At 37.7% G+C, this 16,341-nt stretch overlaps 1 protein-coding gene across 4 annotated transcripts in view; it reads right to left on the bottom strand.

Moving 5' to 3' along the window:
• Positions 1–3,695: 3,695 nt before the first annotated feature.
• The window catches only part of SGMS2 (sphingomyelin synthase 2), a 46,743-nt gene continuing 34,097 nt past the window's right edge, over positions 3,696–16,341 (bottom strand). For all 4 annotated transcript variants that reach the window (XM_061355172.1, XM_061355171.1, XM_061355169.1 and 1 more), the window contains exons 2-6: positions 12,492–13,147; positions 11,083–11,200; positions 9,625–9,778; positions 6,467–6,633; positions 3,696–5,645 (exon numbers count right to left, since the gene is read on the bottom strand). In XM_061355172.1, coding sequence (XP_061211156.1) covers positions 5,442–5,645; positions 6,467–6,633; positions 9,625–9,778; positions 11,083–11,200; positions 12,492–12,946 — 1,098 coding nt within the window. In that variant the 5' untranslated portion in view covers positions 12,947–13,147 and the 3' untranslated portion in view covers positions 3,696–5,441. The remainder of the gene's footprint in view (positions 5,646–6,466; positions 6,634–9,624; positions 9,779–11,082; positions 11,201–12,491; positions 13,148–16,341) is intronic.

Genomic DNA, 16,341 nt, shown 5'->3' with positions numbered 1-16,341 from the left:
AAAGAGTCACAGAAAACTAACTTCTCATAGTACGTGCTAAATTCCAAGTCCTTAGGAACTGAAATATTTCAACTGAAAACAAGTCAAATCTTCCTTTTTAAGAACTAGTGTTCACCAGGAAAGAATCCTCAACATTAGTACTTCAGATACATACCAGAGACAGCACTGTATCTTCACTTCAGCTCAGAACATTATTCAGGCATTCTAAGGGTTTTGTTAGGAAAGATTATCTACCAAAAGATTAGTCCAGAACAAGAACTTTTTCTTACAATATTTAAGTTACCTGTAGCTAGCCTGAAATTCTTTGGTGCTGCTTTCTAAGTTAGGAAGATTTAATCAAACAGTTAAATCCATGGAAACTTGAGCCACCTAGGAAAAGCTTCAGTATGTTTTAAGCACTGCAGCACTTTGTTCTTGTTTTAGAAACAAATAGTGACAGCTTGGAACAAGAGCTTATGAAAGTTTGCTGATCATGTTTAAATATTTTAAGGACTTTAAGCATCTCCCACTGGATCTTTGTATTTTAAGTTATAGATGAGAACCAGCATAGTCCACAGGATAGACACAGAATAGAATCATAGAATAGTTAGGGTTGGAAAGGACCTTAAGATCATCTAGTTCCAAACCCCCTGCCATGGGCAGGAACACCTCACACTAAACCATGACACCCAAGTCCAACCTGTCCTTGAAAACCACCAGGGATGGAGCATTCACAACGTCCCTGGTCAACCCATTCCAGTGCCTCACCACCCTCACAGTAAAGAACATCCTCCTTATATCCAATCTAAACTTCCCCTGTTTAAGTTTTAACCCATTACCTCTTGTCCAATCACTACAGTTCCTAGAGAAGAGTCCCTCTCCAGCATCCTTGTAGGCTCCCTGTACATCTGTATAGTATATCTGTACTGTGGAATGCTTAATACTGCCCATTTCCTTATAGTTTTTTTTCAGCACTATTACACATAAACAGTTTTAATTACATATTACTTGGAATTTAAGTATAGTTTTAGCTTTGAGTAAAAAGCAATACATGATCATCATCTACTTCAATGTTTTCATCTCCCTTTTTCTTGTAAACAGCAGAACAAAAGCCTTTGTCTTCATTCTCAGTTTCTTGGCGCAACTGGGTTGTGGTTTTTTGGACACTGGGAAGGATCATAAAGTAGCATATGAAGGCTGACTTTACAAAGTTACTTCAGTGGCAAGCTAGGATATTTTTCTCAAGTGCTCTTAAGCAGCAACACTTATTTTAGTGGTGTCCAACAAAAGTTTCTTTTTAAGACCCCTTTCTTCAGAAACTGAATGTAAGACACAGTTTTTACAATGCCTGGTATGGAACACCTTAGTTCACAAGTGCTCCATCTTACAGTATCATTCTAGTTTTGTGAGCCTACAGAAGACTTCTAAGGTAAGTCCAAAACACGTGTTGTAAAAATATCAAGATGACCATGGAGATTTACAGTTAAGTCTGTCAATAATGGAAATTATAAAAATGGTTCCAGTACATCAGATTTGACTTGTTTTCAGAATTACCCCATGGATCTTTAAGATAGCTTTTTGTAAGTTAAAGAGCTGTAGGAAAGTTCACTTGAAGTAAATGGAAAGACTTCACCTTACCCTGAAATTAACAGATCTGGTCTCTTGAACTGTAAATCATACTTTGTATGTACTTAAATGAAAAAATGAATTTGGGTTAGTACCAAACAACTTAGGATAAATTGTCTAGCCAGATACTAATGATGGGAGAAAGCTAGAGTTTGAACAGATTCTGACTTAAGATACAGATAAGTGGCTTTGCACTAATCTAATTAAGATAATTCTCTCCTGTATCTCTAAAAATACTTACCCGTTCTGTCTCTGCTACTGAGGCTTTATTTCTCTAGTACACAAATGTAGTGCATCTTAACACGTAGAGTCTTGGCATTTTTTTTCATTCCGTCTCTTACCCCCTCCCCTTCTGCTTCCCTTTGGAGTGAGGCAAATCCAGTACTAGAGTTCACAGCAAAATTTAGCACAGCTGTTTTTGCTACCACTCCACCTGTAGCTATCTTTCCAAGCAAACAGCAATGAATAAGGATTAACGTTTAGTACCGTTTACGTCCACATGGGAGTGCTAAGCACATACCATAAAAATGACAATTTACAATGGTTTCAAATATGTTAATCTTTTAGGCATTGGAATTACACATCTAGATCATGACCACGGAGCATCACATTTCTTTAAATGATCAAGTTAAGCTTTAAATCCAGCTTTAAGTTTAGGTTAGGCATTTAAGAAAGCTTGTTTCATAAATGCAAAGCACCCAACAGCATCTAAATCCTACTGATATGCCAGACGTACAAATGTAGTGCCTTTGTTTTCAAGTTATTTGGGAAGTTGAACATGTAAATGCTCTTCAGGAGACAAAAGGAGCCTTTTACTTAGAGTCACAGTACCAGGTGCCTCTGGTGTGACATCTGTAAGAAAGATTATTATTGTAACTCTAGGAAAAATAAATACAGGGACATGCTGCAGAACATCAAGCATAAATAGCCCAAATCAGCCTACAATCAAGTGATCAATACATTAGTGAAGTCTACTTCCCTCCTTTTCTTTCTACCCACTGCAATGCTTTTTCCTTATGAGAAACCATGTTTTCAGCTTCATAGTATGTATATACGATCATCAAGTTATTAAAATTATTTCTTATGTACCATCTGTAATTTGGATTGGATAAACTACTATAGCGGTAACCACTAGCATATACTCTTACCCCATTTCATCACCTTGCATGTAGGCCTAAAGAGTCTTCAAGGACATCTTTACCATCTAAGTTTGCAGAAGCAGTTTAAAGCTATTGAGAGAATAGAGAATTGGGGTGTCCTGCTAATTAAACACACACCCCCTTTTGAGGACTTTGATACAATAGAGAATATTTAAGCAGTTGAGAGACTGCTGAGCCAGAAAAAAGAAGTTTTGAGCTCAGGCTGCCATTTAGTTTCATATTACAACAGAAGTTTCTATCAAATTCAGCAGTAGAACAAAAGTTAACACTGCCCAACAACAGCGTAATTTTTACATTGTTCTATTTCATCACTTTCATATTTTTTCCTTTCAAAATAAGAATAAAGAAAACAAACATCCTGCATGAAGAAATTCTATTATTCTATAGAATAATAGAGAAATCCCACTAAGTCATGGTGGAGGTTATGCAGACAATTAGCTATCTAGACTATTAAAGTATTTATTATTCAGCCACCAAATGAAAAATCACTGTTTAAGTTCCTTACTGGAATGCCTTTCATCATGTTATTTTCAAGGCATGGTTACTACTAATGAAATTCACTCATGATTTCTTAAAGATAGTATTACTACAAGTGACTTAACATGATAGTTAAGATACCACAAAGCTTGGAATTCAGCTTCAGAAAACAGTATTATGCTCTATGAAGTAGTAGCAACGTGAGTATGCTGGCAGATTTACAGACTGACATTGAACAAATTCGTTTGTATGATACATAAGAAGGATTTTTATATAAATGCTCTGCTACTGGCTTTTTAGCTGCTCAAGGTGTGCCAGGAGCAAGCAAATGAGAACATGGGTATGCCCCCTCCCCCAACTTCCAGGGGCATGTTGTATGATTCTAAGAAGCCGATTTAAAGTAACAAAACCAAACATCAGCAGAATTTCTCTTAGCTAAGTTTTAACAAGGACTTATTGTAAGGAACATTGTTTATTGTATTACTTTGATAATGCACAAAAATATTTCAAATGCACATTAATATTCTCATGTACAACTCACAGCAATTGATCCCCTTAACTGGAAAAAAAAAGGTATCTGAATACTCTGTATTGCATTTTATAACTTTAACTGGACTTTTTAAAAACAAGTTTTCACATTCACACCTGTCACTCAGTTCCAGACATTCTTAAAATAAACAGCATTTCCTTTATATCAGTACCACCTCAACACTTAACACAATTTTATATTTGCTATCAGGTTTTACTGAAAATTTAAAAATAAAATTGAGATAACTGCAGAAATTAATATAGAACATAAAGGGTTAAATGTGGCATTCTAATTTTCTACATTGTTTTGCCAACAATACAAACCAACAAAATCCAACAACAAGCAGGCAGCTGTTAATTTGTGGTTTTGTTACATGTTTATGCTATGGTAGTTTCCCACATTCTCACCCAACTTGTTTAAACAGCCATTTTAACTGGACTGGGGGGGGGCCCCCCCCCCCGGGAATCTGCATGCGAGTTCTACCACAGTGTCATTTAATATGAAATGGTTTTAGGTAATACTTGAAGAAATGCTACTGTTGTAGGTATTCACCTTGGCACTTCTTTGGGTTTTTTTTTTCTTAAGGTAAGTTAGAGAAACATGTGCCAACAGGTAAAAAAAAGAACTATGGCTCCCAAGCAAACCTGCTACATACTTTCAGCAAGAGATAGCTACTAAAATTTAAAAGCTTATTTTAACTATAGCCCCATTTTGGACCTGGCCTTGCATTCCTCAAGGTGAGATCTACAGGACTTTTGCCTGAATGAAGAACTGTATGATCGCTCTTTCCAGTAAGCAGTTTTGTTTCATAGGTGTTTAACTACACAGCAGTGTGTGCTTTTGTGTGTATATGCATATACATACACTGATAGGCACTGTATAGCTATATAGAAAAGGCCAACTGCAATTTAAGATTTAACTTCGAAACTGTGTCCTTTTTTAAAAAGGAAACTTTTGGCTCCTTGAGCTCTGATGTTAGCAGCTATTCCTAATTTGCAAAGTCATCAGGTAGCACAACAATTTAGATATGAAATTACTCATAAAAATGTAAAAATCTGTATATAGTAGAATATACGGGAGATAATGGTGATAAGTAGATTTCAGGGTCACAAGACAGTCATACCCAGAGTGCAAAAAAAGTCAAGACTTGCTTCCAGCTGTACCAGTCACACAAAGGCCTTACCTTCATTAGCAAGAATAATGCAACAAACCACTTCCCATAACTGTGTTATCTTTTCATATACCTCAATATGCCGATACCATGCCTTTACATTTTGACATGGTTTTTGCCCTTATGCACTCCAGACTCTGAAGATGAGATTTTTGGGTGCTTCTGTGGATAAGTGATAGTAATAAAAGTGTTAATGGGGCTTTGGCACCTCTATCTCATTAGTAAAGCAAAGTCCTGCTCCATTTTTTCTTTAACAATAGAAGTCCCAAGAGTGGTGCATTCTGTTAGCACTGAAGAGCAGAACAGGCCTGTACAGAGTGATGATAGGAGAACATATGAAATGGCAATATGTGTGTCTACAATTGTCTTTCCAATCAATTGCACAGAAACTTGGTCCACATCTTCAGTTACAGTGTAGTCTTCTTAAGAACTTTGGTTACAGCATTAATGTTTTGGTAAGAAAGCAAACAAAAATACAGAGCAGATGCTTTCCTTTTCTTCAGGTAGATTTTTCATTGTCCTCTCCAGTCTTCTGAACCCGTGAATACTTTTTGCATGAAGATTTGAAGCAGCTGGGAGGCCAAGATATTGGCCAAGAAAAGCTGCAAGGAACAGAGCCTTGCACATTCTTCTCAAAGAAATAGAATATTGGATACCACCAGGCTCGAGAGAGAAAATTTGTCTGCGAAGAGACCTTTAAAGTCTGTATTGGCACAAGAAGGTAAAGAAGAAAAGGAAACAGACGATCAGTTTAAAGCATTACAATCAATTACATTGAGTCAGAACAACCACAAAAATTCAATATATTTGTATTTCTGTAAAGACAAGGTGCATTCAGCCTAGGAAAAACAAAGTATTGAGGCAGCGTATACAGCATAGTCCAAATATATACTACAAACTAAGCATCTTTAACAGAAAAAAAATGCTTCATTGCTGTACAATATTCAGGGAGAGCAAGCACTCACATCTTTGAATGCGAGTCCTTTCAGACATGTCACATTTCCATTGATGACTAACAGTTGAAAACTAGATTGAAATGGCTTGAGATCTATGCTCCTACTTGAAGGTGTTCTTAAAAATAACTGCAGCAGATACCTTCTGAACAATGTACTTTTAGTGACAGTTACAGAAAGAACTACTGCTAGATTTTTAGGATGGTCTAGGTAGCTTAGGTTGGTTATAAATTACTAAACTACTATTTATTCATAAGCTTAGACAAACAAGGGCTATTCTATACATCAACTACAGCAATTAGAACTTGAAGTTCAAAAAGTATTTATAAGGAATTTCAAAAATTAGCTTTGTAAAAATAATTTTTTGCAGTTACTTATTAACAGCCACAGATCAAAAAAGAAAATCTTAATTCATTAAATATTTACTTAAACCACAGCAAAGTGAAACTTCCTGCCCAATTTGTTTAAACTTCAATATGGAACTCCTATTTTTATTTCAAAATCAAGAACCTGTGAGCAGTATTAACAAATGCAAGGTTATACATTGACTCTGAAGATATTTGCTACTCACCTTTTCATTAGCCATTGAGTGGTACCACCAGAAAAGTCGTGTGGTGATATAGTAAGCAATGATGACATCTACGGTGTAGTGTTCATGAGCGACAAGGATACAAATTATGCCAGCAGCACTCATTAGCCAGCAGATTAAGTGATACCACCAGAAATGACGTGGTGAATCTGTGAAATAGGAAAGTGATGGAAAAAAAAAAAAAGAGCCACACAAAAAAAGATGTATGTTGTTACAGCAATCCACAAAGGGAAGGGGAAAACATAAAAGATGAAATAGGTGAGATTTAGGGTGGATATAAGTAAGAAATTGTTCACTGTGAGAGTGGTGAGACACTGAACAGGTTGCCCAGAGAAGTTGTAGATGCTCATCTCTGGCAGTGTTCAAGGCCAAGTTGCACAGGGCTCTGAGCAACCTGGTCTACTGTGAGGCACCCCTGCCCATAGTAAAGAGGTTGAAACTAGATGTTCTTAAGATCCTTTCCAACCTAAATCAGTCTATGATGCTACAATTATTTAATTCAGGCTACTAAATTTTAAAAGCATAACTCATTTATACCACACTAGTACAAGAACTTTGTTTTGACCGAGAAAACAAGATTAAAGAATTACACAAACTTACTGAGGTTTTCTTACTTTGTAAAATGAATCCAAGAAGAGCTTACAGAGACAGACAACACCATCACCCATTTTCTAGTCAGATTAAGTTTTCCAGTTAAATCACTTCTAGGGTATGGGGTGCAGAGCAAGAGACAGAATTGAGGCAAAACATGCACTTTATTTTACTTGTGTGTATTGAGACTGCTCTTTTTACAGTCTATGCTCAAGTAAACTTACACTCTAGTAAAATATCTAGAATTGATATAACTTGAGCAGAATCAAAGATTAAACAGGAAAAGATACTTGGACTTTTAATTCCTAGGTTTTACCTGCTTTGCATGAAACCTCTGTTCTGTGCGACAGAATACACTGTACAGTGAAGTACAGTATGTGAATTTATACCCTTTCATTAAAGATTAACAAATGGGAGTGAAGCTATTCTTCAAAATGCATTTAAGCCACTTCAGTGGAAAAGTTCCCCTGCCCTTCTGTCCCCACTGAAAAAGGCCTTGGGTGGCACAATGACCATTCATAACTTCTGACAGGCTAACGGGCTTCATTTCACTCTCAGTGGGAGGTTCTGGCACCTCTTGCCTTGTGGGGCAATGGTCAGCCTTTACTTTCACACAATACCAGCAGAAAACTTACTGATCTCAACAAGCTTACACAGTAGAAGTTTGAGAGGCCTGTGCAAAACAGTTACTATGGGACAACTTAAATTCTGGTGCAAGTGTCAAGACAGTAAAGTCTCTTAGCTGCCCCCAAAACACTGCAGACAAATTTGTATCTACTGATTAAAAAAAAAATAAAAAATATTAGGAGCCAAGCCATCTAAAGCAGCTGAAGAAAACAGCCCAAAGCAAGACAGACAAACTGAAGCTAAAAACATAACTACTCGGGGGAAAAAAGCTGGAATGTGGGGCAGTAACTGAAGCAGCAAAGGATGAAAGAAAGAGCAGAGAAAAATAAATCCTCTAAGCCAGAAATAACAACCTCAGAATGCATCTTGCACTGCAGACACATCATCAAAAGAGCAGAAAAAGTACCATAAGCAACCTCTAATTCAGAGCAATTATAGGGCTTAAGTCCTTGCTCAGATAGTATTTTGCTAATTATATGGGAGTCAGTTTAAGGAGAGCTATTCATTTCTCATTTATAGAAGACAAGTCCTCTGAAATATATGCCAAACAATTAGGCAGCAAAGGGATTATTACAAGTGTTTGTACATTATAATTCCTCAGACCTCTTAGGATAGAAGTACAGGAGTTATAGAAGCCCCAGACATTGGGTTACCGGCATCTTTCTGGTACTAAAGATATTAAAAGGGTATGTGACCAGCATTAAGCTGCAGTAACATACACAAAACAAGGCAAACAACAAATGTATTAGGCTGTTTTAATAATACTGATGAGTTACACATGCCATTCCCTCAGGAATGTTCACTTTACAAGAAAGACCCAGGCCTAAGAATCAGCAGACTATGAACAACATCTTGTATCCCTGTTTGAAGAAGAGTATCTTCCATCCAAAGATTTCAAGTTTGTCATGTGAAACGGGCATTTCTGTATCATGGGCTTTGTGTAAGGCAGAACACAGCACTGCAACACCTTCCTCCCTCAATGTTTTCGTAAGAGGAAGGCACTCAACTAATGCTGGTTAGTTTTATTTTTATTTCAGTCAGCACATTCCCATGAGCCAATCTAGCATTTGCATAGTTTGGGACACAACAGTAGGAGAGAAGATTCCAATTCCAAATACATGAACTGAAAAGGGAACTCCCCGCTATGCATTCATGAGCGGCCAAGTTCCCAGGGTACCAGCATTGCTTACAATATATCAGATTCAGAAATCCATGCTCTACTCTCTAAAGCTTCAATCGATGCTGTGTGTGCAGCACAGATTGATTCCCCCCCCCAAACACCACTGCAATGTAAAGCAAAGGGTGAAACCATAACCCTAACTATATTTTTTTTGTGCTTACCAAATTTTTATCAACTTCAAGAGGCAAAAAGTAGGAGACCCTAGCAGAAGACATCCAAAGAGCACGAATCAACTTTTCATTGTTTGCAATAGCTAACATATAGCAAACTTCACAAAAAATAGCTTTGAGTCTGCATGTAGTTTAGGTGTGCAATGGTGCTATGCTCACACCACAAAATAAATCCTTTAAAATCTAAGGTATGTCAGCCAATCTGCACAGAGCTAATTTACCTAATTACCTACAGTATGTTTTACCCCAAATTTGAGTAACCTGTTAATGAATAATGAAAAGCTAGCTTGCTTCAATCAACCAGTACACACTATACAACATGTCTAGTCACATTAAGCCTTCAGTTAAACCTACACCACTTCCACTACACCCATGTTCTATTTCCGCTCAAGAGTCATGATTTATATTTCAAACCCACACACGTACAGTCTGCGTACGGCTGACCACTAACTGAGGGCTGTAGTTTTATATTTTGGTGCAAAAATATAAAAAACATGCTAAAACTTTTAGCCTGTGTCTTCCCAGTACAATGAATTTGAACAAGAAAAGACCATTGAAATACCATCACTTACACTCTTTGATGAACAGGTAGACCAGAGTTAATATCACAGTATGACCACTAAACAGGAAGTCTCCACACAGGATGTGAGATCCAGTTATGGATAGACCACCACCAGAAATCAGTCGCAGGATCCTCTGAAGCTTTGCCTGCGCATCTCCATTCAACTACAACACCCAAAAAGAATACAAAAAAAAAAAAGAAGAAAGTTTAAGGTACACCATAAGCGACTTGAGTAAACTTCTTGCCCAAACACATATGGAGTCAGGCAGATAGGGAGAAAAGGATACATCTTCCATTTCTTTGACTTTCTTTCCCATATTCTTAAACAAATGGGCATGCGCATCAAAGCTGTCAGGTGCTAACATTCAGCTTGGTAACACTAGCATTCTGCCTATGCTTTCCAAGGCTATTTTAAAATATGCACTGTATGAGAATGCAATGCACAGTATATTGGAAAGGTAAACATTAAGAATTCATAAGGTCAGGAATCTCATGATAGCAGTTGATGGAATGGGTAAAACCCATTCAAAACCAGTTGTACCATACAACCTTGCATACTGCTTGCCATTCTGTTCAGAGCTGAGCAATTTTTCTACAGAGCAAAAAAAAAAAAACAACCCTCAAACTAAATTTTAGATTTGTTACAAGCTCAGTCAAGACTTGTGCAGATTTAGAGGATTTTTTTTTTTTTTTGAAACATACATGAGGATCAGCTTTTGCCTTCTCACAGACATCAGGCAAACACTCAGTTTCACCTAGCTATTTAAAGATTAACTCTGGGGAAAAAAACCCCAAATGCAAGTAAGTTAAAAGGAGAACTCAGTTTTACATAATCAGAGAGATATTCACATGGGACAAAAACAAATCCAGAAGAGCTATCATGTCTTTCCAGAGTTCAAGTAATTAATCCTGGTTTAATCTTAGCAATACGTACTTCTGGCAGAGAGTTAAGTTTTCCTTTGCTTACCTCTTCCCACTTCTCAATCTACAACAGACAAAGTCACTCCCCAAGATACTAAAACAAAACAGTTGAGTCTTTACAATAGTGGTATACAAATAAAGATTTTTTTAAATAGATCCCAGTTCATAAGTAGTTCATCCGCTATGCTCCTAAATTGTCCCAATGTGAAAGAAGACTGAACAAACAGGTACCCCGCCATCTAAGTAATAAGTATTGCTGCAGTACTAAGAGTGGCTCAAGCCTCAGGAACAAGTTTACTAGCTTGGTAGCAGCACTATTTTGACACAGGTATTCTCCTTTATAGCATCTTAACTGCAGCAACTTGAGGCTCTTTGCATATCTCACAATCTTTGGTTTAGCACAATCTATATGTTTCTGAAGATATCAACTAAAAGTAATTTGTGTTACTTAACAACACCTGGAACATTAGCTTCTATTTGCTCTTATGGCCTTAGCCATAAGGGCTCAGGCAGACTAAAGCAAGAATTGGGGAGCAAAGACTCTTACCTTTGGCGCACACTGAAAATGCATTCCAGGCACAGGTAAGGTGGTAACATACATAGTAATACAGCGGTACAGATACAAAGTTCCCATTATAAAAAAGAACCTGCGTCCTACTATTGATCTGAAAGCAGAAGAAGGGTGGAGGGGAAGAATGAGTATAAAGTTCACATGCAGGATACACTCACAACCATTATGGAGCTCTAGCTTTATTAGACTTCTAAAACCCTAGAATTAAAGGGTAGCTCCATCCCCACCTCTTCACAACACACTTCTTTAAATCAAAGGTTTATTCAGTGCTGCCTCATAATAGTACAGAGCTACCACAAAGCTTGAACCAATGTTAACGTGACGTCAGTCTAACTTGGGTATGCAGTCAGGTGCAGTTTACCTTTGACTCTGTGTCCTTCTCTTTTTAGTCCCATATTGTAAGCACATACTTGCCTTAAATATGTCATGAGACTCACTTGAAGTATTGTGTGCAGTTCTGGTGTCAACAAAAAAAAAAAAAAAAAGACATGGATCTGTTGGAACAAGTCCAGAGGAGGGCCACAAGGATGATGAGGGGACTGGAGCACCTCCCATATGAAGACAGGCTGAGAAAGTTGGGGCTGTTCAGCCTGAAGAAGAGAAGCTGTGTGGAGACCTCATAGCAGCCTACCAGTATCTGAAGGCGGGCTACGGTGATGCTGGTGAGGGAATCTTCATTAGGGGCCATAGTGATAGGACATGGGGTAACAGGTTAAAACTTAAACAGGGGAAGTTCAGATTGGATATAAGGAAGAAGGTCTTTACTGTAAGGGTGGGGAGGCACTGGAATGGGTTGCCCAACGAAGTTGTGAATGCTCCATCCCTGGCAGTGTTCAAGGCCAGGTTGGACAGAGCCTTAGGTGACATGGTTTAGTGTGAGATGTCCCTGCCCATGGCAGGGGGGTTGGAAGTAGATGATTTTAAGGTCCTTTCCAACCCTAACTGTTCTACTGTTCTATGATTCTGTGTATAGTTTTAGTCAACAAAGGAAAAAGCTTCCAATCTAGCTGCAGAGGACAGAAGGTTTTTCATCAAATTCAGAAGCCATTTCTTACATCAGCATGATTTCCTGTTTAAACACTGGCACATCAGTAAATACATGCGGCAAAGCCCAATCCCAGAATAAATTTGACTTGTACAATATGGGTGTCAAATTCAGGTTTTAGAAACATTATGCAACATTCAGGAGAGGCCTGTGTTTCTGTATCCAGCCTAGACAATGGAACAGTTTCTAAAGCAGTCATCCCTTTGGCATTTTCCTGCCAACCCCATTCTACAATATTGCTACAGATTCTACCATAAAATTGATTGTTCCCAAAGCTAAAATTGGAAACAAGTGTTCTGAAAACATACAGCAGAGGAAAAAAAAAAATATAGCTACTTACTTGTATCTAAGAAACAACCACTGGAATATCCATAATCCAAGTAGTATCATTCCATTTATTTCTGATACAGAAAAAGCCCACTGCACACGATCAATGTAATCGAAAAATTTGTCAGGCAAGGGAGGGCTTAACTCCTTTGGAGGTACTCTCTCGTGGACCACAGTGACCATGACACTTGTTAGAATCAAGTTGAAAAGAGCATAGACAAAGGCAATGCCCGTTTTCCACCATTCCAGAGGACATTTATTCCTAGACTCAGCAGTCATAGCAACCTGGATGTAATCAGAATATTTCTTTGTTGTTTTTCGCAAGCCATTAGACAAGCCCTTTGGTTTGCTAGTGCCATTTTTGCTCTCTTCAGTGACTGAGAGAGTAGGTCGTAAGTAGCCGTTAGAAGCGTCATTGTTTTGACTCTCCATATGCTCTTCAAGTTTTGCTGTCTCAATAGTATTCATTCCCACGCTGTATTCCCAAATAGGGTTTATCAGTGACCAACTTCTGAGCTCTGAAGTCTTTATTTCTTCAAGTCCAGTGCTCTCGTTCCTGGATTAATTTCTATTTCTGTTAAACTCTAAAAGTTGTCTATTGTGCTTTCACTACTCAGATCCTGTCAAGCAAGTCATGAAGGTCAGTCTTTTCCTCTAGAGCTGTATCATCTGCAAAAAAATAAAATCCAAATAGATTCTGAGTACCTTCAGAACTAGTAATGTGACACAACAAAATGCTGTTCTAAGTTCCAGCCAAACCTACTTACATATGGAGTCAAAAGGCAAACTAGTGACACGTGGTTACAGAGAAAATCTTTGATCAGTTTAGGAACTAGTACCAATTTCAACTTCTTTTAATTGTATTTTAATGACAAGATTCACAGACTTTAATGATGCTGACAGCACTTGTTTTATCAGTTGTCAAAATTAAGACTAATCCATGTCTGCAGCAATACTGAAGTTTACTGCTATGGGGCACTACATACAAAATATCTCCTTTTTGACCCCAGGGTTGCTACAGATATTAGCGTGGTTTGTCCATATAGATCAATCGTGTTAGTTCTGATGATAGAAAACAAAATGGCACTGCAGGATTTGATTTTGTAAGGCATAAAGTAATTTAGATTCAACTAGAAGAAAAATCTATTCCATGGGTAGATAGGTCTGTTACATTTTCTTGGATCCAAATGAGTCTTTCAACACTAAAAAACCCACAACCCACCCACAAGACAAAAACCCCAAAACACCACCAAAAACAACAACCCCAAACACAAAAGAAACTTGCACACAAAAAAAAAAAAAAAATCTAGATAACTACTGTAGTACCCACTAAATAATGTCTGAAATTTCAGAGAACTGAGAAATACACTTCTGGATTAGATTCTTTGTTATAGTAACCCCTATGTAGAACAGACCAAAAATGGATCTGTGTTTGTCCTTTAGTTACTTTAAAAAATATCCATGTAGAAGTATTTTAAACAGGAACAAATAGCAAGATTCATTATCACACAGAATTTATTTCAGGCTGCATTTGCCAATTCAGTAAAATCACATTAGATTAAAAAAAAATAATCAGATAAGCACACTTCTTATAACAGCATTTTCTACAAAGAATTGAATGCAGTTCACCTCCACAGAACTGACATTGCTCCCTACTAGAAACAAAGGCTATTCCCCACCTCCACTGTCTTTAAAGTTCTGTGGAACCACTTACTTATGATATACCTATTTTTATTACTCTGTTAGCTCCTATGGCAAAAGTAGCATTACTGTATAAAAGCGTTCATTATCTACCAGCAACTTCAGTTTTTCTTTTATTGTTTCTCTAGGAGAAGTTCAATACTACCATCACCTCCAGTCTCAGCATGCCAACACAGGCTGCCACAGTTTGCCACACTATGTACCATGAAGTCATCATGATGGAAACTACAGTGTCTCCATAAAAGTACATTGCAAAACCTGGCTTAGGAAAAAACCCCATCCTGATTAATAAAAATCTGTCCAGTAACTGATGTCCTGATAGCAAGGCCAATATAAAACCAAAACAGCCTGGAAAGTCACGTGTTTGTGTTTTGGTCCTCTTCCTTCATCCCCCCCAACTAGTGAAGACATTTAACATGGGCAGCATGTAAATCCCACTGATTTCCTAGCTGCTACTCTTACTGCTGAAAGGGAGAAAGAGTCAAGGTTCAGATCCCAAACATGACTATTTCAGTATTATTTGTATAAATCTCCCAAGAAGAACTTCTAAATTAACTCTCAGCAGTGTTTCTGAAATCCACTATCATTGGTTGACCTTTCCTAAATCCCTGATCAAGAAGTTTATGTAAACTACAGACACATGTCCTGAACAACTCTCCACCACCCAAAGAAAAACACAACCCAAGAAAACAAGTGGTGGTTTCAGACACTTTCTCTCCCTTTCACTAATCACACTGTAAACTCTGCTACCTTAGAAGGGGATGTTTAATCCATGAGGCAGGCAATGACCTCTCAGATGCTTCCTACAAAGAATATTCATTTACAGCAGCTGCAAAAGCAACAGCTTACTTGACAGTGTAGTAGTAGAACGCCACTTCACCTTTCACAAGTCCTATTTTAAACACACACATTCTATTCCCCATCTACTAAAGATAAACGTGACAGAATGCTTAAGTGACAATAGAGAAAAAAAAAAATCTTAACCTATGCAATTGCTTAAGTTTTGGAACACCAATCTACCTCGCATTCACCAAAGTCAAGACCCTTTTTCTCAGCAATGTTACACACAGCAGTCACTGATCGAGGGATCAGCAAAACTTGATATATTTTATATCCTGCACAATGAAACATTCTTAGAACTATGCATTTTCTGAAAAACAGCAGCAGAGTTAATAGTAGCCTTTGTTATTTCCTTCTCTTCCCCCAAAATACCTCAAACCTAGTAACATAACTAAAAGGAAGATTTTCAGATACTTAATGACATATAAGTAAGCCTTAAAGATCAAAGAGCATCTGAACTACAGATGAACAATAACCTCACAACCTAAAAGTACAGTGGTGGTCAAATTTTTACGTTAACTTATTAAAGCAATTATACCTACAGCTTGCAGGAAAAAGTTGTGTTCCTTCTTGGTCCTTTTAAATGGATCATAAGGCATATTGATCTACTGTTTCTGATGGCTCATCAAGATTATTCCAAGCAGAGTGCATACTGTGGTCAAAACTTTGTTTACATTGATAGTTCAAGGCGCTATATATTATCTGATCAGCGATCTGCAAGAACATAAAGGCTTTCCTTTATAGCACCTTTCCAACCTGTTTCTCCCATACTCTAAAGGAAAGCAGAAACTACTGATGAAAGACAGAAACACTCTGCATGAAGCTTTCAGTCCCTTGCTGCCAATCTGACTGGCTGGACAAGTGACAGATAAAAAACACAAACGATCTAATCATTCTCTGCTACAGGCTGTAGCATGTTAATTTCAGTTAAACATCCTATTGCTTCTTTTGTCAAACCTGGAATGCCCCCATATCCAAACCACTAGATGCCCATAAACTGCCTAGTAGTAGGCCTTAAGACTTCTTTGGTAACCAGGCAGCAATGCTCAGACCTGGTCATCTTGCCAACATCTAGGGTCTGAAAAATCAAACCCAACTGCTCTAAAACTACGGAACATCCACTAGGCAAGTCTCAAAGACTCACACAAAATAAGCAAAGTAACTCGAAAGGATAAATACAATTCCTGTAACAGATACACCCAGTTTTTAGGAACAAGTTTTCTTTTTGGAAAAAACTTCAATACCATCTAAAAATAGATAACCTCTTCAAGGAGCAGAGCTTCTTAACCAGCGGTATTACAACAGAAGTTGTAATTGCCACA

The sequence above is a fragment of the Neopsephotus bourkii genome, unplaced genomic scaffold, assembly GCF_033783945.1.
Source record: "Neopsephotus bourkii isolate Nb327-2 ecotype Australia unplaced genomic scaffold, CSIRO-AGI_Nbou_v1 NB_787, whole genome shotgun sequence".
In the NCBI taxonomy this organism is placed as follows: Eukaryota; Metazoa; Chordata; class Aves; order Psittaciformes; family Psittacidae; genus Neopsephotus; species Neopsephotus bourkii.
Note: the sequence above shows the minus strand (reverse complement) of the source record. Positions and strands in the feature narration are given on the sequence as shown.